Consider the following 20,185-nt stretch of genomic DNA (forward strand, 5'->3'; position numbering starts at 1 on the left):
CTGCAGCTTTAGTAATGAGATGATCAGATAATCATGTTCAAACCCTGCCATAGACAAGCAGTAGAGAAAACTGCTTATGCAGGGGAAGCAGTGAAGCTGACTGTATGGCATTTCCAGTTTGACTGAAAACAGATAATTGACAAAATCTCTTTTCCTCAATGTCTCTTGAATTTATAAAGATTTGGGTTAATGTTTGTAAAACCAACATATAAAACTCGAAATCTATGATTCGTAAGGTACTAATCTTCTTTCAAATTTTCAAATTTTATGCACGTAAGTTCCTCCAGTGAATGTAGTCATCGTTGCAAGATGTCACTAAGTAAAACAGTGCAACTATATGACTGTTCCCTGTGGGAACCAGCAGCACTTTTGCTCTAGCAAGCCGAAGTCCTAATTACATAGCGCCTAGTATCTGTTCTGAGTCACAGCATTTCACCAAGATAGCTAATTGGTCTCTTAATTATTAAGATGTTTCATTGTTGTCATGGTAACATATTTATCTTCCTTTGTTCTGCAATAACAAAGGAATTAATGACTGTGATAATGAAGTACAAGGATGTCAGGCAACCAGGTTGTGAAAATGCCGCAAAGCTACTAATGTGTGCAAAGCCACTAATGTGTGCAAAGCCAGGTACTTTAACCTCTATTGGTTCTTACCCATAGCACTCCTGTAACAGACATGCCTTCCATAACTTAGAACAAATACATTTTGAGTGACCGTAAATCTGTATTTATATCTCTAATATAATATTGTGGAATAGTGATAGTATGAAGCTGATTTCTAACTCAGTAAGACTACCATATGTATGACAAAAGGGAAGGGTAGGATGCTAATTTATGATATGACTTGAGATTTATGAGGTTTGGCTCTAGTCTAGCTTTCCTAGATGACATTAGACCAATTTTTTGGACCAAATCCAGGAATGGACATCAGCACTTGCGGTATTTAAACAGAACAGAGGCTGCTGTCTCCTCCTTGCAATCACTAAAGTTAACAGACCTGCTTGTTTTTCTTTAACCTTAGCATTCCCAAGAATCTCACTTTTGCTTTTGTGCCTCTTGGGAGCTGACTTACTTGACAAATTCCTCTCTCCCCTAATGCTAAAGAGCAAAAAGCATGTCCTTTGAAAATAGAGGTGAGAATTTGAAGAAAGGAACATCATAGAAGTGATAAACTATAGTAGGGTACTGGGAAGAGTATTTCTCAATAACACAGAGCAGAAATGTTTGTAAATGAACACCACTGGTGCAGGACTTCTTATATTGTAGTTTACTGGTTTATTGGTATCAAGGACTAAAGAGCTTGTTGGTTTTTTTTAACAAGCAAGTCTTTTCATATTACCAGGAACTATAAATGATATAGTTCTAACTAATCAGAAATATGTAATTTCCCTACACTAACATGTCTCCCAGTTAAATATGCAGTCTATAAAAAATCAACAGGCATGTTTTATTATTGCTCTGAATGGCTTCTTAAAATCATTATGCTTCAATTACAATGACTTAATATGATTCCATTTCTTTTACTAAAATCTGATGGCTGCATGAACCTCACAGAACTGGCCACAACCCTTTTGTTTTCCCCAGCTCAGGTGAGATCAGCGTAGAGGAGACAATCCAGACAGCAAATATTTCTCTTAGATTCTTTGTCAATGCAATACATTTAGGAGCTGGTGAATTTGGATCACTCAGGACTCCTGAGCATAACAAAGCAGTGCTGCACTGAAGATAATGCAAGAGAAAGTTATGCTACGTCTGTATCTGCTACTGGATCCCCATTTTTGGAGGTCCTCAATGAAGGACACCAGAGTCAGGTTTTAGAAGGTCTGTGGTCCAACACTCTGCAACACTATGCAGGAGTAATCCAGAAAGCTGGCCTAAATGACCAGCCTTCATCTCACACATTATGTTGTTGGCAGCAATAATTAATATGGGTTAAGACTCCCTTAAGGCAGGCAAAGCTATAGAAAAAATACATTTACAAATACAGAAAGGACCATATCTGGGTAATTTTAAAGACACTTCTTATTCTAAATATGTTTTGGAGCAAGGGTGTAGAGTTTTTCAGCAAACTGTAAAAGAAAGTAATGTGTCCAACCACTCTGCTATTACTTGGCTAAGGTGGGACAATAAGGATTACTCAAAGCAAACGAACTGTCCCTCACAGGAGAGATTTAACCCTGATAATCTGGAAAGGATAAAAAGACAAAGCTGCCTTACAAAGTTACCAACATATGCAGAAAGAGCAGGATTGATGGCAGGTTTTAATTTCTTAAAACTGTCCTTTGCTTCACGGATATTTAATATGCATTTAGATCCCAGTCCAAATCGCTCTAGAGGTCCTTGGGAATATTTTCATAGCCTGAAGTAGCTCTGGATCATGTCCCTGGAACTTCTAACTTCCCCTATAGTACCACAGGGACTATTCAAGTCCATTCGCCAGTCAGCTATTTCTTCTGTTTGCTCAGAAAGTCAGTCAGTCTGATTACCTACAGATTTACCTATTGGTACACGATGGATAAAACTCTTCCAATTAATATCCTATTAGGAAATGGCAAGTTGTGTAATATCCTTGTCATGCCAAGCTCTGTAAGTTTTGGTCTCTCTTTGTTTAGTGTAAGAGTTACAATTTCAAAGTTGTCCTCCCAGTGTTTTGGAAATGTTCCTCAGAGTGCCTTGGATACTGTGCTCTCTCCCTTAGCAGATGGATACAGTAGCTGGAGCTAGGGATAGCCGGGGCAATGTGGCTTAAAGCCAGCTCTACAGTCTCGTAATTCAGGAGATGGTTCAGCTGTGGAAATCAGTTAGACCTCCCCTGGCTGGAGTGCTGTTGTTTCTGGGAGCCTCCTGTGGTTGCCTGTTGGCTGTTCCACATTGTTGGAATAGCTGGGAAAAGCACTTCAGCACTCACCACCACAATGAGCACAGTGAGCTGGCAAAATGATGTCTTAGGGACTCACAGAAGGCCATTGTATGTGCCCACTAAATGTAAAGCACATCTTCTCCAGTCTTGTGCCTCCAACAATTATTGTGAATGTGAGCCTTTTGCTGTTTTTTTTCCTTTGGTAGCATATGTTCATTTATCAAATGGTTTATTGAGGGAAAGCTGCTTCCTATACAGTGTTTGTATTCTAACATGGCATTGTGCAATACTTAAGGTCTCGTTTAGCCTTCATTTTCCCCTTCTTTGTTCACAAAACATTTGCGCTTTTTTGTTTATGTAGAAAGTGATCTTTGCAGTTCACTGTTTGTTTTGAATGCATGAAATTTGCTGACAGTATTTGAAGAAAATACCACTTGAAACTATACGTCACTGCACGTCTTCACTACTTTTCAGTATAGAGCAGTACCTAAGACAAAATAAAACTTCTTGTCCTCCACTTCAATACAAAAGAAATTATTTCAAGAATATTACATGCTTGCCACTTATTTAAATATCTATATAGAAACTGTACTGCTCTAAGATCAGTCCATAAGAGTCTACATTCTTAGACTGGGATTATAAGTGGCAAACTACTCCTTAAAAAAAATGTGTCATCAACAGTTCTGTCATTTATTTAGTGGAGAGGGAAACTTTCATCTGCAAAAGCAACTGCTGCATCTGTAAAAATATCTCCAAAAAGCTAGACTTGCAGTACTTTAAAAAATAACACCGAAACAGATTTTCCTAAACACAAAACCTAAAATGGAAATGCTCAAAGCAGCAACATATATATTTACAAAGTAATAGAAGATGTAGATTTGATCTTCATATGTTAAAATAATGATGCAACTGAAGATACACTGTATGTTTCACAATATTCTGTTCAAAGGACACTGAGGCTTTGCCTTCACATGTCTGCTGTTTCACCCATCACTGCTAAGAAGTCAGTGAATAATCCAGGATCCTGGAAATTTTCAGCAAAGCATTTTGGCTCTACCTGTTCCCAGGAAACGTGCTATGAACACGAATGCCCCTGACTCACCTTGATGATGACGTGGGCTCAGTGATCTGCCTCTGCATGCGTGCATGTCTGATCAGATGCTCTTTCAGCGCGTTCTGGACCTCTGCTGGTATGTCAGGAGAAGTGTGGCTAATTTTCAATGCAGCTTCAAGTACCTTTGTTGTAGGTTTCCCATTTTCTTTAACTTCCTTTTTCTCAGTGGTCTCAAAAACCTCCGTAGGAGCACTGGAGTTGCTCTGGGCGGCATTACTGGCATTAGAAGTGAGAGGTTTGCTTCTCCAGCAGGGCCAACACAACTTCCAAAAGACAAAAAGTGAGACTACCAGCAAGGCAAGCCCACAGAAGCTGACGACTACTGCTAACAGACTGACTGAGATGTCTGCAAGGAATTAGAAACAAAGATCATCATGACAGACAAACTTGGAGAGAAAAAAAACATAATTAAAAATGACACAGGTAAGGAGATAGAAGTATTTTGATCATTATCTTGCATAGACCTTTAAAGTCCCATTTTTTTTTTTTTTTGTCTTTTTGATATCTAAGCCTGTACCTTTAAAATGTCATGATTCTCTAATATCTATTTCACAAATACTCCATTAATTTTTGTTCAGGCCAAGGGCCAGTATCTGTACCACTGGCCACACACTCAGACTTCTCAGGAAGTAAGGGACTACCCAAATGTTCTCAACAACTCCTAGCCACTGTTGTCAAAGGGTGTCTGTTCAGGAACACATCTTGTGGAAAAAAGTAAAACCACAGTCAACATTTTCTATGAGTGTACATGAAAAAAAAACAATTCTAAATTGCCAGGCTGATACACAAATTTCTTCAGGACTTGCCAGACTTTTTACTCTGTGTGCTAACTGCTTCAGAAACATGTTAAAACCTAATGTTTAAGTGGCATAAATAGGGGCAGGATATCATCTGTCATAAATAAGAAATTTCTAGGGTTAATTCTTCAGCCCTGGACCACGACTGTGTTAGACCAAGACAGCACATATACATGTGTATCTAAAATTCTGCTCTGAAAATGCAGCTGGCGTTAGTGTATACTGTACAATGCCCTGAGTTATACAGAGATCATACTGTATCCTTAGCTATCCCTGCTGCCCTGTATTTGACTTTTTCTGCCACAATTTGTTAGCATATCCAATAGCATGGTCAAAGATAAAACAGTTTTCATTCCAATGAAATTCTGTGAACAGACTTGTATTTTAGAGATGGTGGATCACCAGAAATGCCAGTTCAGCCCTAATTAGGAGTTTTATTCTGTGTGACATGTTTCAGTTTGATTTTTCCAGTATCATGTAACATTATAACTAAAAAATAATCCCTTTCCTTTTGAAAGAAGCCTTTTACATGCTTTAAAAGTATTCAGTAAACCCTGCTTAAAAGTCCCTCAAGTAATGGCTGCTGCTTGTTACAAGTTTTGACAGTTTAACAGCTAATATTTTGTATCTATAGCTCCAGGCCGCTAAACTGAACCCGCGGAAAAGTGCAACAAGAGTTTGAGCATATTGAGTAGTTGAGAGTCACAGGAAGAAAAATAGTCCTCTAGGTACGTACTACCTCCATGGAACAGTACGTACTTCACAGGTCCTTCTGAGAGATAAAGATTCCAGTGGAAAATTTGGGAACATTTTCTGTATTAATATATAACGTCCAGGTACATCTCTCAGTAACCAACACTGAACTTAAGGCCCATTCAACATGAGAATGTGTGAGAATAGCAAAAGCAAACAGAAAATGTTTGTAGTCTGTTGACTTGAAAGATTACTGTTCTGCTCAACCTTACTTCATAGATGTCCTGGACAGCATCATGGGAGAAATGGCAGAGGATGTGCCGCTTGATTTAAAGAGTCTGGTGCAAGCTGCTGCCCTTCCCTGAGCAGGAGGCTGCCTCCTTGACTGTTTCCTGCCAGTTCTCAGAAAGGTGTCCGCCATCTGTCTGTAGTTAAATGTCAAAAGGTAGCCTTTGGAATATGCATGTCAGCTTAATGAGAAATTCATATGGCAAATTCTGATTTAAGATGCTTCCATAAAATGAATGGATGCATAATTATACCTAATAATGATGTAACACAGGAAGCAAATGATACTTTTGCATATGATTTTTCTAGATAATTTATCCCCAGTAGGGATTATTAGGCTATTTGGTTTAATCTACTGTTTACCCCCGTATCCTTCCTGAGCCCTGTAATTTCTGCTTGGCTTGCAGCAGACTGTCCTATCTTGACAACAAGAGAAACATGAAGAGATGCTGAGTTTACAGCTTGTTTCAATGGTTAATCACTTTGTCGTAAATTTGTATTTCTGATTTGTACTTCTGTAGTTCTAATTTACAGTCTTTGCTTCTTTTGTGTTTTTGAGAAACAAAGATATAATATGCTTCATAAAACATGCCTATACAAAATGCAAATAAAATAAATTGTGCCAGGAAACAAACCCAGGACTTGAAATTCAATTGCCTGAAGAGTTTTAAACCCTGAAAGAGTTTTAAACTGGGCCAGTTTATACGGTCCCAGCCAATTTCTGGGCATGGATCAAGAATAAGAGTAGGCCAATGACCATTCTTAAGAGGTGATTTGGATGTGGCCCTTCTGTTTCAGCAGATGACAGACTTTAAAAGTATGGAGAGAGGTTCTTACATGTGAGTTGGCCTAAGTGCCAAAGAATGGCCTGTGGTGGGTTGACCCTGGTTGACCCAGATGCCCAACAAAGCTGCTCTTTCACCCTCCCTCCTCAGCTGGGCAGGGGAGAGAAAATATAACAAAAGGCAGATGCATTGAGATGAGGACAGAGAGAGATCATTCACTAATTACTGTCATGGGCAAGACAGACCTGACTTGGGGAAAAATTACCAATCAATCCAAGTTGGATAATGAGAAACAAAACTAAATCTTTAAAACACCTTCCCTCCACCCCTCCCTTCTTCCTGGGCTCAACTTCATTCCCAATTTCTCTACTCTCCCCACTCTTGCAGCAGTGCAGGGGTTGGGGAACAGGAGTTGCAGTCAGTTCATCACACATTGTTTTGGCCACTCCTTCCTCCTTAGGAGAAGACTCCTCACACTCTGCCCCTGCTCTAGCATGGGGTTCCTCCTACAGGAGACAGTTCTCCACAAACTTCTCCAACCTGAGTCATTTCCACAGGCTGCAGTTCTTCAGGACCTGCTCCAGTGTGGGTCCTTTCCACAGCGTGCAGTCCTTTGTGGGTCCTCTGCGAGGTCACCAGTCGGGCAGCAAATCTGTTCCAGCATGGGCTCCTCTCTCCATGGCACCACAGGTCCTGACAAGAGCCTGTTCCAGTATGGACTTCCAACAGAGTCACAGTCTCCTTTAGGCATCCATCTGCTCACACAGGGGGTTCTCCATGGGCTGCAGGTGGGTACCATCTGCTCCACCATGGACCTCCGTGGGCTGCAGGGGGACAGCCTGCCTGCTTCACTGTGGTCTGCACCATGGGCTGCAGGTGAATGCCTGCTCCGGCACATGGAGCACCTCCTCCCCTCCTTCACTGACCCTGGTGCTTGCAGAGCTGTGTCTCACATATTCTCACTCCTCTCTCCAGCTGCTGTTGCACAGTTTTTCTCCCCTTAAATACATTATCACAGAGGCACCATCACCATCACCGACAGGTCTCAGCCTTGGCCAGCAGCGGGTCCATCTTGGGGCCGGCTCGCATTGCCTCCGTCTGACACAGGGGAACCTTCTAGCACCTTCTCACAGAAGCAACACTTATAGCCCCCGGCTACCAAAACCTTGCCATGCAAACCCAATATATGGTCATAAGTGAATTTAATACATTATACCGAGGCATAGCCCACTAAAGGAACTTTTTTGATAAACTGAATCGGCTGAATTTTCAATCAAGCTAGATAAACTATTTTTCCATTCTCTAAGCCTGACAAAAAGTAGAACTCTTAGAAATTATGATCTATCAGAAATAAAAAAAGGAAAACAAAAACCAATTGGGTCATTTGCAATATTTCCAGCTCAGTCTAGAGATGGCTCCCATAATTAGTTTACATTTTGAGAGGAAGGCTTTTAGAACTGAAAATTGTATTTTTTTTTTTTTTTCATTTAGAAAATGTTGAAACAGGATGTCTTAACAACTTTGAAATTACTGGAAACATTTCAAAATCAGAAATATGAAAATTGATCCTTTCCAGTGGAGTTTCAATTTGATGAATAGACACTATCAGCTGAAAAACATTCCATCAAAGCACTTCTAGCCAATTCTATTTTAAGTTTTTCACTGCGAGACATTTTTCAAGCCTTCGAATAACTTGGTGTCTCCTTTCAACACCTACTCCAGTACTTCAACTTTCTCTAAGCTCTTTTTCTGTATTTCCATTAAACTATTTCCAAGTCACTCCCAGAATCTTTACAGAAAATGTATGGTTTATAGCCCTAAAATAATCACATGAAACATCTCAAGTCTCAAGAGCAAAGGAGCTAATTCTGCAGTTGTACAAATTACAGTCTCCAATTTTGCTATTTTACTAATAAATTAAAGAACCTTACATATTGTACATCATAACACAACAAATATTTTAGTTGCTAGCAATTTGACCAAAAAAGGGTTAATTTCAAAAAAAGTATTTAATTACTGACATAATTACTAAAAAGCAATCAGTATGCCACATAGACATAAAAAGCATATTGCTTCATTTCCTCACTTCTGACAGTCACTCAATTGAGCAATCGTGAGAGATTTGCAGTTATGTGAAGACTGAAATTGTCTGTAGAAGAGCAGTCAAATGGAGCTTTTCAGACCCTTTGTGTGTTAGATCAGATATGTCTCATATTATCTTTTTATAGGAAGCTTGGTTTAAGAATACACAACATTAAGAAACAGTTTTGCAGACTAGGAGTTTCTTCACTTCCCTGCCAAGGAGACCTGGCTGGGAAGGAAAATGGGTACTGAAGGATGGCTGTATCATCAGACCAGGGTTGCATTTCACATATGTTTAAGTTGGTTTTGGTTTTTTTTTTTTTAAGATGTAGAACTGGTGACAAATTCAAAGATTGCCTAAGTTTTTAGAGGTAGAAGGAGATATACTCTGGGACAACATTAATTGCCAACATTGGAAGCAATGTTCTCAGTGGTCTCTGGTGCGAAGGAAGAGAAAAATCATCTTGAACTACAAGCAGTTGCTTGACAACTCTTTTTCCGAACTCGTAGTTGCAGCTTGTCTTCAGTGCTACACACTTGCACAGAACAGGACATCTTTCTGAATATTCACCTGGACATGCAGCATCATGCTTTTGCCATCCCTGTTCTCATGCTGGGTAAACTTAGCATGTGAAGAAAATGCGAAGAAAATCCTCTTTCTCACATACCGGCTTCTGTATCTTCCAGCAACTCCAATGGATTTATCATTTCACACCAGCTGATCTTCCTTTACTGAATTCTGTCCTTAAGACATCTTCATAGCCTTGATAACATTTCCTAGCTGAAAGAAAGTATCCTGTTCCTTCATGGTTTTCTATTTAAAACTGCCCTTTCAAGATATTAATTTTGGACAATCTTATATTTCTCATTTGAGAAGGGCATGTGAAAGGATGTTAGGGAATGTTTTAAGCAATGGTTTCTGTAATATGGCTTCCAACAATTTGTTGTTTGAAACTTGCCTCAGAAAAGTTCTGCCCATGAATCTATTCACAAACACTGGCAGACTTCCATTTACAAACCAAATTCAGTTTATTTACGATCTGGTAAGTGTCCTGACAGCATATGCCCCCTGATGCTTAACTCTGAGAAAACACACTCCACCAACCCATGATCTTGAATGAAGAGAGAGACCACGCAGTGCTGCAATGTACCTGCCCATGTGTATAAGAGGCAAGCACATGTCTGATGGACCATACTAAAGAGAACGTACTCTTGCCGGCAAAGGAAAGGGGGTAAAGAAACACCTGGGAAAAGAGCGGTTATATTGTCTTTTCACCCACCTCTTGGTCTATATCTGATCTTTGTTCTCAAATATTTAAAGTACAATGTCTGTAACTTGTTTTAAACTTATTTTCTTTTAATTTTTAATTCGTTCTCTTGTTCATCAGCCATAAAGAACTTCAACCATTCCATGGTGGCCACTCCAAAGGGAACTCTTGTGTCTGGAATATCAGGAGTCAGCTCAATTGGATAAATTAATGTCTCTGATTTTCTTTGGAGGGAAGCATTATAAAAGGTCTGGGTCCAATAAATCTCCTTTATCCCCATGCATATGAACTAGATGGTCCAACCCATCATTTCTGCTGTTCAGTTTTCCTTAGGGAAATTTAAAGAACATAAATAGTTGCTGGTGTTCATTTTTAATCAGCATTAGCAGATCTTCCACAATTACCTGTCTCATTCAAATCCCTGCAGATGGTGATATAATACTTTAGCGTCTCTCAAAGTGGCAGGTGTAGTCTTGTATTTTCCCTCATGACTTGAATGTGTCAAAACACCCAACTTAAATTTCAAACAGCAAAAATAGCCCTTCACTTAAAAGTCTGTCTGTGATCGCCTCTCCTGTTATCAGGGAGAAATACGCTTTGAACATCTTACTCAAATCTTTTTACTCTAGCCCTATTGTGAATGTGTTCCCTCCTAGGCTATTAATTCAGTCTGATGTTCAAAAGTCATCACCATCTACTGGCTGATGCGTCATTTTTTAATGCTGACAGAGCTCTATGGTTGCATGTTTCTTGACAGTAACGGAATCAAATGAAGCCACGTATCACTGTAATTTACTATATGATTACAGCACGTGAAATTACTAATCTTTTGTCAAAACAATTTTATCTAAGTTATATTATTAAACCATCTATATCTGCACGACGACAGATGGAACACCCTCTTCTGCTGTTTCAAATTCCATGTACAGAACTTTAGATTATGTGATATACAGCAGATAAAGGGTATCTTCCAAAAGGTTATTAGCTTTCTCCAAGACCACACTACCTTCTGCTTTCCAGCAATCAGAAGGAATTTCCCACAACAGTTGTATATTCATGAGCCTCAGAACATGGTTTGTGTGCCGTATGTAGTTAGAGAAGATGGCTCTCACTTTTGCCTGACTGGGTCACTGTGTTTTGCCTGCAAATTGGCCTCTCCTAACACACCAAATCTAAATTATTTGTCTCTAATTCCAAGACTTTTTCTGGCCTGTGTACTTTTCTAATTGTTAACTCTCACTTAACCTCAACTGGAGGTAATCCCAACTCTGCTCAACCCACATCTGCCCACCTTGCCTTCCCTTAAACAAAAAAACATCTTTGGGATTGGTCTCATTCTGCTCTCACACTTGCAAGGATGTCTTTGTAAGCATCTGCAAGAAACCCTCATTATCCTCTTTTGGACAAGAAAATGAAATGAAAATACATCCTAAGCCCACAGGACTGTTATTATTCATAAGCATACCATAGCTGTAACAAGGTTCATGCAGCTCAAGTGTCACTTATGAATTGTCATGCTTATGTTTATTCTTACCCAGTATCATATAACAAACATCTCACACATATGATGAGACCAGAAAAAGTGTCACTTTATCTTCATCATTACAGATTTGTCCTCCAGCTGTTATAAATGTTTCTGTATTTTTCATCCGTATTTCTTTGCAAAATGCACATGGGGGAAGATTCTTTCATAATCTCTTGTTTTTACTGTGTATTGCTGCTGTCTGCATGTTGAGCACTTCTGCATTGTTGTGACTGCCTTCACATTTACTGTAAATAAATCTGGTCTCTGTGGTATGTTTACCCCTCTGTTCTGTCTTTATGCTGCTGAATTAGATGCATTTCTGGTTTTCACAGCTTGTTAACACTGATTTTGTGAAGCATATTTTTCAGTAACCCTGCACGTTTTTCCTCTCAAACTATATTTCTTTCTGGTAATAACTTTGTTCTGACCAGGTGATGAGCTGTACCATAAATAATTTGATCAATCTGCTAACTGCTCAAATGTTTATTATTTAATTTTATCACATTTCTCTTTAATGGAATGCTCAATTGTTTCACACAACAGTTACTTTCTCATGAAGAATAATTTTCCTTTCTTGTATGACAGTCCTAGTCTTCACATTCATTCAAGCCATTTCTGACCCCCTTCATACTTGCTTTGGCACAGTGAGAAGAACTTACAAGCACACTACTGGGTAAATCTGTTCTTTCTCCCTGGTAAATGTATCTGCGCAGTGTAAATATACATGCAGCTTATACCCTGTGTGTCTGTGTGCAATGAGTGCCTGCACACGTGTATTTAAAGGAAACAGGACTAAATGTAAACCACCAGCTGCCATCAGCAGGCTGAGAGCTATTACGGAAGCAGCTGGCAGCCAACGCAAGACTCATGGCAGGTACAGCAGGAGGACCCAAGACGCTGCTCTTCAGGGAAAAGTGAGACTTTATTACCAAATGGCCATGTGCAGGATGCTCCAGTGTTTTCTTATTCCCTCTGTACTTCTACAGAAAACTGTCAATCAGTAGTAGGGCTAGAAACTTGGCAGGTTAAACTTTTATGTTAATAAGTTTATTGTGAGTAGAATATTTAGATGAATAACAAATAGTCCTGTAGAAGCTGACGATCTTGGCATGGTCAACTTAAAAAAATTCATTGTCTGACAAGCAAAAGAGCAAGAGAGAACATCACTCTCTAGAACTCTCTACCCACTCTGGGTGGCTAAATATGCCCTCCTGGCAGGAAAGCAACTGGTTTCCCATCTCTGTTATAAAGCATCAGTTCCCCGTGGGAACTGATAAATGAGATTGTGAAGTTCTGCAGGAGCAGCAGGCCTAAAAAAAGGCAAAGACAGCAGAATGTGCCCACCATTTGCAGAGGACACACAATGAATTTTAAACATGTGTCCCCAGAGCAAGATGCCGAAGCTCCTCTCACTACACTCCCTGCAATTGGCTTAACCTTCAGAAATGCTCCCAACTGGGGCTTTGATGTGCTTGGTTCCTTTGAAAATAAGGAGGGATGCTTAACTGGCAAAAATTAATTAGAATCCAATCTGAGTCAAAATACAGGTATAACCAAGCTGCATGTATGATTTTTGACACTTCTAGAAAATAATTTACTTGGATTAGAGACAGATTTTGCTAGCTGCAATCCCACATATCCAGCTCCTATATATTTTCCACCTGAACTTTTCCTACTAGTCGACAAACCTCTTAATCATTTTCCCAAATCTACTGGAAATCAAGGAGGTGTAAAATAAAAACAAAACAGTTGCACATCTAATTTAGCATTTTGTCAAAAAAGTTACATGCTTCAGAAGCAAGCTCATATAGTCATCTAAGTATATAAAGGTACCATAAATGTAAATAGCTTCCTAATCTTTTCACTTGAGCATTCCCCTGAGATGAGCGAATTAATAGCCCTTGTAATTACCAGGGCAGAAAATATAACAGCAGATGTTTATCTATCTTCACTAATAGTCTAAAACTGTTTGAAATTTACAAAATGATTTACCTCACTAAGATTCTTTGCTGTGAGTTTCGTAATTAATTATCCATTACACTGAACATGATTATCCCTTCTTGACCCAAGCAGTGAGCAGTAATTGAGGATCCTAAGGTGGTGCTTCGTTTTACTCTGCCTTCTCAAAGCCATACTCTCCATTTTTTGTTCTGACTGTGTCTCTGGCTCCCTATTCTTTGTGTTTGATTCTGTTACCCTTGTTATGCTTCTTTCTCATACCTAGACACCTACACTATCAAAAAAACAGTACACAGCCTCTCTGCTTGCCAGTGAAACTTCTTGGTTTGCAAGGTCAATGTTGTCTCATATTTTGCTTTGAGCCTGTGACTGGGTGGTGCATCTTTTTTCTCAAGTAGCTGATTCCTCTGAGAAGCTTGGCTGCTTTTCATGGTCTAGCCGAACAGAAAGCAATCATCACACCTGCCAACATAACCATATCATAGCAGTTCTAGTTGCCATTTTTAATATGTTTGACTTCCAGAGCATGTTTATTCTTGTATTAAATAGAAATGGTCTGCTTTCCTTTTCATCATCTACTCTTCTCCTTTCTGAAATGTTTCTTGCACTCTCTTTTACAATCATGGAAGGATCCTTTCCAAGGGTCTCCTTATCTTTTAGACTTCTTTCCTCCAATGAAATCTCATTAGTGATTTTTACCTATGCTACCTTTGTGACATTTTTAGGTATCTTCTTTCTGAGATGTGGAAAACTGAATGCACCCACCACTTAAAGAGGGAATATGCTATCCCTATGTAGTCAACTACTATTGTTATTTCTTTTCTCTCCTCTTTGTATTGTCTCCTGGACTATTTAGTTTTTGGATTTTTATTGAAAGTTTAGCTATGATTCTATAATGTAACAGCATACAATAATAAACCCTTATTCTGTAATAACCCTCTCAGAGTCTTTTATCTTCTCTACATTTTCCAGAACTACTCCTCACAACTCAGGTATTTTCTTACTCTTACTACAGCAGTTTCTCCTCCACACACTTCAGTGCTTGTTGCAGAAGCTAATTCCCTCCATACTGCTATAGCTGCAGCCTCAGGGAGCAAATAACTGAACTGGCTGCATGATGTGTTATCACCCAGTGTGAGCACATATTGGGAAAGTGCTCTTGGGATATACAACAAAATTGATACGGCTGAATTAGCCATTCCTCCTCTCTGCCATACTGCTACAGCTGCATGACACCAGAACTGTGCAGAATTTACTCAGCCATAGAAGGATATGGCTACATGATATGGACTCTCATGATAACCAAATGCTACTATCCTATGTGTGAGACAGATATTTCAGAAAAACACAAACATTTATGACTTCATTCTCAGAATAATGATGGAGAACACTTAGTGTTTCTACCTTCAGTCAACAGGAATTATGGATGTTCAACACTGTGGACAACATTAACCTTATACGCAGAGATGATAAGGAACTCTACATGCATTTGAAGAGCAAAAGAGATATAGCATGGTTTACTTCCCAGTGACCTCATTTTTCTCAGTCTAAGCTGAATTTACAAGGTTTCAGTTCATAAAATTAATGCAAGTGATATTTATATCTTGTCTATCCAAGTGTGTACATATTCAAATATTGTCAATTATCAGCAATGGCACTGTGTTGGTTCCTCCTCTGGAGACATAAAGTATTAATATATGCTCATTAGCAGTGTTATTAATGAGACAATGTTTAATATAACTTGTGTGCCAATAAAGTTGACACCCATAATCTAATAATAGTTTCCTTTTATGGAGGAAAAAGTGAGATTTAGAAACTCAGCTGAGATGCGGGACCCAGTGGTTTAAGCCCCTGGTCTGTTAATTATCGGGCCTTTTTTTTTTCTAATCCAACAACTTCAAGGTAGTTAGGGTTTACAAATGAAAAAACAAGAGGATGGTTGACTTTGAAGACGTGTCTCAAAAGAAGCTTCTGTTACTCTACACAATACACTATCAAGGCAAGTGTTGAAGTTCACATTTTCTAAACAGCAAACCTTGGTTTACCTCATAGGGACATATTTGTAGCCTCCATATCCCACTTGTTTGTACATCAACTTTGTTTCTATATGACACCTAATACTGACTTCCTGTGCAGTACTCTGTAAAATCACATCGACTAATCTTTCCAGAGCACAATTTTCCAGGCTCTGTAGGGTAATTTTATTTTCGTGCAACCTTCTATGATTCAGACCAAGACAACTAGCACAGCGTGCAATCGAAATATACTCAGTAATCTGCTTTTACAAAGCACAACAAACCCATGATCCATGAGGGTGGAAGCTCACTACAACCCCCGCACCCTCCACAGGTGTGGGGCCAGGACGTGCCTTCCTTCACTGGCTACAAAATCATATTCACCTCCAGCACAAAGCCCTGGGAGAACCATGTGGGTACCAGGATGTGAAAGAGGAATCACTACTCTTTCAGACAACAGGTTTTTTGTTCTGAGATACCACAAATAACCTGGAATTTGCAGTAAAATCTGGGGGCATTATAAGAGAAAAAAAAGTAACAGCTGTGGCAGCAGCTACAACACAGCTGGAGCACATACTGAGGACCTGCTGCTTTTCATGACCTGGTGTTAATTTATTTAATTTGCACTGTATACTTGGTATTTGTTGGCCATAATGCAAGCTGCCCATTTGCATTTATGGACAGACGGAACAGGTTACCAATCCCTTCTGGCAGAAATAAAGCTCAGAACTTGGACTAATGTTCAAGCCCTGTCCTAAAAATAGGACACAAAAGCCCTCTCTTGGAAAGCAAAGGGCACAGAAGAGTACTCTACAGAGTAACGCAAAACCAGCAGAGTCGGTTCCAAAACATCCAGACAATCCAGAAATCAGTGACCAAAGATACCACCCTTAGGAGTCAAAATTTTGGTTTCAACTCTGAGAATTTTTTGAGATTCAGAACATTCGAATTAACCCGAGTTTCCTCCTCTCCCCCTTCCCAATTTTCCTGGAAGAGTCCTGGACCGGACCGGGGGGGTGCCCTGACTCCGTCGGTTCCCAAGGGCTGTCCTAAAGCCCTCCCGCTTCCCTCAGCCACAAACGGAGGGGATGTGAATCACCCCAAACCCCGCTCGTAAAGCACCGGGGGCTATGCGAAGTTTCATCGCCAAGGCTACTGTGAGCCGCAGCTTGGCGATCTATGCCCCGGGACCAGGCTGCGCCCTAAGCTGCGGCGGCTGCCCATCGCCAGCTCCGCCGCACCTCCGTGCAAGCTCCGCGCAACCTCCGCGTGTTCGGGGGATAGCTAGCGCGACACGACGAACACAAGAGGACAGCCGGGGAGAAGAGTGAGGTGCGACCGGGTACAAACCACGCGTGGCTCGCTCGTCGCACGGAAAGGCGACCGATAAGAATACCTTCTTATCACCCGTGATAAGAACACCGACCGCAGCGCTCTGCCCCGGTCCCCGCACGCACGGCCCCGCACACACAGGCAACAGCCCGGGTCCGAGCTTTGCAGAACGAGAAACTCCCACCGCGGGGAAAAGCTTGCTGGAGCGGAGCTGCGCGGCGCAAATGAGCGGGCTGCGGGGAAAAGGGGCCGTCTCCGTGGCGGCACGGCTCCGGCCGACGGAGGGGCTCGAACGTCGGCGGCGATTTCTCTCCCTTCAGCGCGTCTCGGTGCTGCCCGTCCCCACGCCTGCGCCCCCGCCAGCTGCCCCGCGTCTCTCCGGGGGCACTGGCCGCCACCCCGGCGGCGGTGCCGGCGCTGCCCTCGCTGCTTCCCGGGAAGCTCGCCGGGCTGCGAGAGGGAGAGGATTTTAAAGCGAGCCGTGTGCCTGCCCCCCCCTCCGCCCCCTCCGCACGCAGGGAAGGCGAAGGGAAAAGTTGCGCTCTCCGGCCGCCCACGCTGGCGCTGCCCGCCCCGCGGCGGCGGCAGGACGAGCCCGGCAGCGGCGGGGCCGGTAGCGGTACCTGTGCCGCCGATGCCCTGCCGGGAGGTCTCCAGGGGAAAGATGCCGGCGCACTTCTCCCGCTCCACCTGCCCGCCCAGGCACAGCTCCGAGATGATCTGCAGCGCTTTGTGGCAGAGGCTGCCCACGCCGTCCTCTGCGGGGAAACTCATCTTCTGCTCCGGCCGCCCACTTTAGGCCATGGCGGGAGCGGGACGGCTCCGCGCCCTACCCGCGCAGCCTCCCGCGGGGAGCGGAGCGGGGCGGAGCGGCGGCCGCGACGGCGCGAGTGAACCTAAGAAGTAGTGAATGGGGGAAGGGGGGGGGAGACAAAAAGAAAAAACGGGGGGGGGGGGGAAGGGGAAAAAAATAAAAAGGGGGAAAATGAGCATCCACTTAGCAACGCCTTTTGTGCCTGGCGGGCTGCGGTAGGCAGCTAGGCCAATGGCAGCCCGGGGAGGGGGGACTCGGCGCGGGGAGTGGGGGGGCTCTTTATGCCCCGAGGGAAACTTTTCCTTCCCTGCCTCACCGCCCGGGGGAACGGCTCCCGGGGGGTGGCTCCGGGCTGCGCGGGGACGAGCGGCACGGCGGGGAGTGGAGCAGAGCGGAGCGGTGCGGGAAGTTGCGGCGGTGCCGGCGGGCGGAGTCCTGCCCCCTTGCCACGGCAGGGAAGGACCCCCGAGGCCCGCTGAGCAGCGACGGCAGCGGTGCGCTTCGTGCCGAGCTCCTCGGCCGCTCACCGCGCCGGAGGATGAAGCAGAGTTTGCTCCCCGCCGCTCCCGATCGCTTTTCCCGGAACATTATTTCGTAGGTGACCTGGGCAGTGTAATTTTCATTACGGACTACGGTCAAATAACTTCATGAACCTAATCACCATCTCCACTACACTTTCCAGCAGCAGAGTTACGGAATAGTCGACTTCGGTTACTTCTGTAACTTGTGAAAGAGTTAAGAGTAACCTGACGACTGTCCGGTCTATTTTCCCAACAAGTTCTGTAAAGTTGGGGTTTTTATTAATAGATTAAAAAGTTCCAGGTACTGCGTATGCTTGAACATACTTCTAAAACTCTGTACAGCATATACTGCTAGTGGTTGTTTCAGATACTGGCTGTATAGCCGAACAAACCTTCAGCTGTTAATGTGTTCATATACTACTGAAATTCTGTTTTTATATTTGTGAAGAAAAATGCTTCTACTTCGATGGCATATGTGTGTCTTGCAATACTTAATTAGGCATAATTGAAAAAAGTTTGCTAGCAGTTTGCTTAACAGCACTGCCTGTAGTCTGCTGCAAGTGTGTCTGGGTTTCATAAGCATGGGAAGTTCACTTGTGTACTGCTGTGCTTTTTTTTTTTTTCACCCAGATTGCGATTTTTTTTTTATCTGTCACCTGAATATTATAGCTATCTCTAATAAACTGCAAAGTTTAACATTTGAAATCTTTATAATCATCAATCATTAACTGTAAATGATGAAATAATATAAAATGTTTATTCTAGGTTATTCTAAGTTTAATTCTGAGATTCTGTACTTCATATAGATTGTTGTAAGAAACACAAGATGATACTTCTAAAAATCAGCTTCTTGACATTTTGAAGTCTCATGCATTTATGCATATGAATTCATACACATGCATTTTTCAAAATCTTAGGAAAGTGATAGACTCTGTTGTGTACAGTGTTTAACACCAACAGAAAAGCTGTTCCGTAAAGCTTTTTCACAGATATAGCAGGTACTTCAGAAATATCAAATGCTACTAAAGAAATCATTCCCTGTTCAATGCGTTTTCTGGGACTAGCATTGTCAAAACTCTGTGTTATTTCTGCAAAATGTTCTGACAAATTCTAGAATGTTTAGACTATAGCTAGTCAGGGCACAGAATTGTGTAATAGTATTTGAAGACTCATTTAATCCTCATAGGGACCTAAATCTGAATAATTATCTCATGAAAATAGGCTTGCTAGCAGTAAAAATGTATGTACATATTTTCCTTACAGTGAAGGCAACTAATGTCTACTTCCAAACTTCAAAATATGAACATATTTACTGTTTGTGTGACATTTACAGTCCTGTTCCCAAAATTCTGTCATGCATCACCAACTAATAATTAAGCGGTCTGTTTATTTATTCAGAACTCTAGCAGAAGCTAACAGGAGGTACATACGCAGACTGACAAAGGAAGGTTCTTAAGCAGAAATTAGTTTTAATGAGAGTGAGGACTGCATTTAAAGGCTGAGACCTAAGCTCTTCTATTTCTGAACCGTTCTACAGACTGTCCTTGTGCCCGTGAATGTATCATGCAGCCCGTGAGTCAATTTTTTTGTCTCTGAACTTACAGTCAGTCTTGCCATGAATTATAATAGGGTCAAAGTTTGATACATTGATCAGTTTACCACCCTGGTTGTTTACTTACATGGGAGGACTTTGGTACATGCTTAAATTGTTCACTTTTGCACACAAGAACTTCAGTGAAGATCATACACCTTAATAGTATTACTATTGGTAGTACTGGTAAGTACATAGACACAGAAAAGCACGAACAGCTATATTCTACATTAGTATTAAAAAAAAAGAAACAAAAAGGACAACTGAGATCTCATGGGATATGGCTTTAGAAGGTAGGGGAGTCCATCCAAGAAAACTGGTTATTATTCAAGCATCACTTCCTCCAAGCTTAAGATTTGTGCATCCCTATGAGTAAGAAATCAAGCAAAGGGGGTGGGAGACCTGCATGGATGAGTTTTGTTTCTGGCAAAACTCAAACAGAAGAAGGAAGTTTATAGAATGTGGAAAGAGGGACAGACCACTTGGGAGGACTATAGGAACATTGTCAGAGTGTGCAGGGATGAGATGAGGAAAGCTA

General features: G+C 41.6%; 1 protein-coding gene and 1 long non-coding RNA gene across 2 annotated transcripts in view; one reads left to right on the forward strand and one right to left on the reverse strand.

Moving 5' to 3' along the window:
• SYT10 (synaptotagmin 10) overlaps positions 1-17,794 on the reverse strand; it is a 37,680-nt gene extending 19,886 nt beyond the window's left edge. Inside the window, exons 1-2 of the mRNA XM_030480155.1 lie at positions 17,345-17,794; positions 3,966-4,323 (exon numbers count right to left, since the gene is read on the reverse strand). Coding sequence (XP_030336015.1) covers positions 3,966-4,323; positions 17,345-17,495 — 509 coding nt within the window. The 5' untranslated portion in view covers positions 17,496-17,794. The remainder of the gene's footprint in view (positions 1-3,965; positions 4,324-17,344) is intronic.
• Positions 113-7,091, forward strand: LOC115605538. Its single transcript, XR_003990630.1, has 3 exons — positions 113-4,053; positions 4,144-4,400; positions 5,409-7,091. It is a non-coding gene; the product is annotated as an uncharacterized LOC115605538 (long non-coding RNA).
• Positions 17,795-20,185: the final 2,391 nt, after the last annotated feature.

The sequence above is a fragment of the Strigops habroptila genome, chromosome 3, assembly GCF_004027225.2.
Source record: "Strigops habroptila isolate Jane chromosome 3, bStrHab1.2.pri, whole genome shotgun sequence".
Taxonomy (NCBI): Eukaryota; Metazoa; Chordata; class Aves; order Psittaciformes; family Psittacidae; genus Strigops; species Strigops habroptila.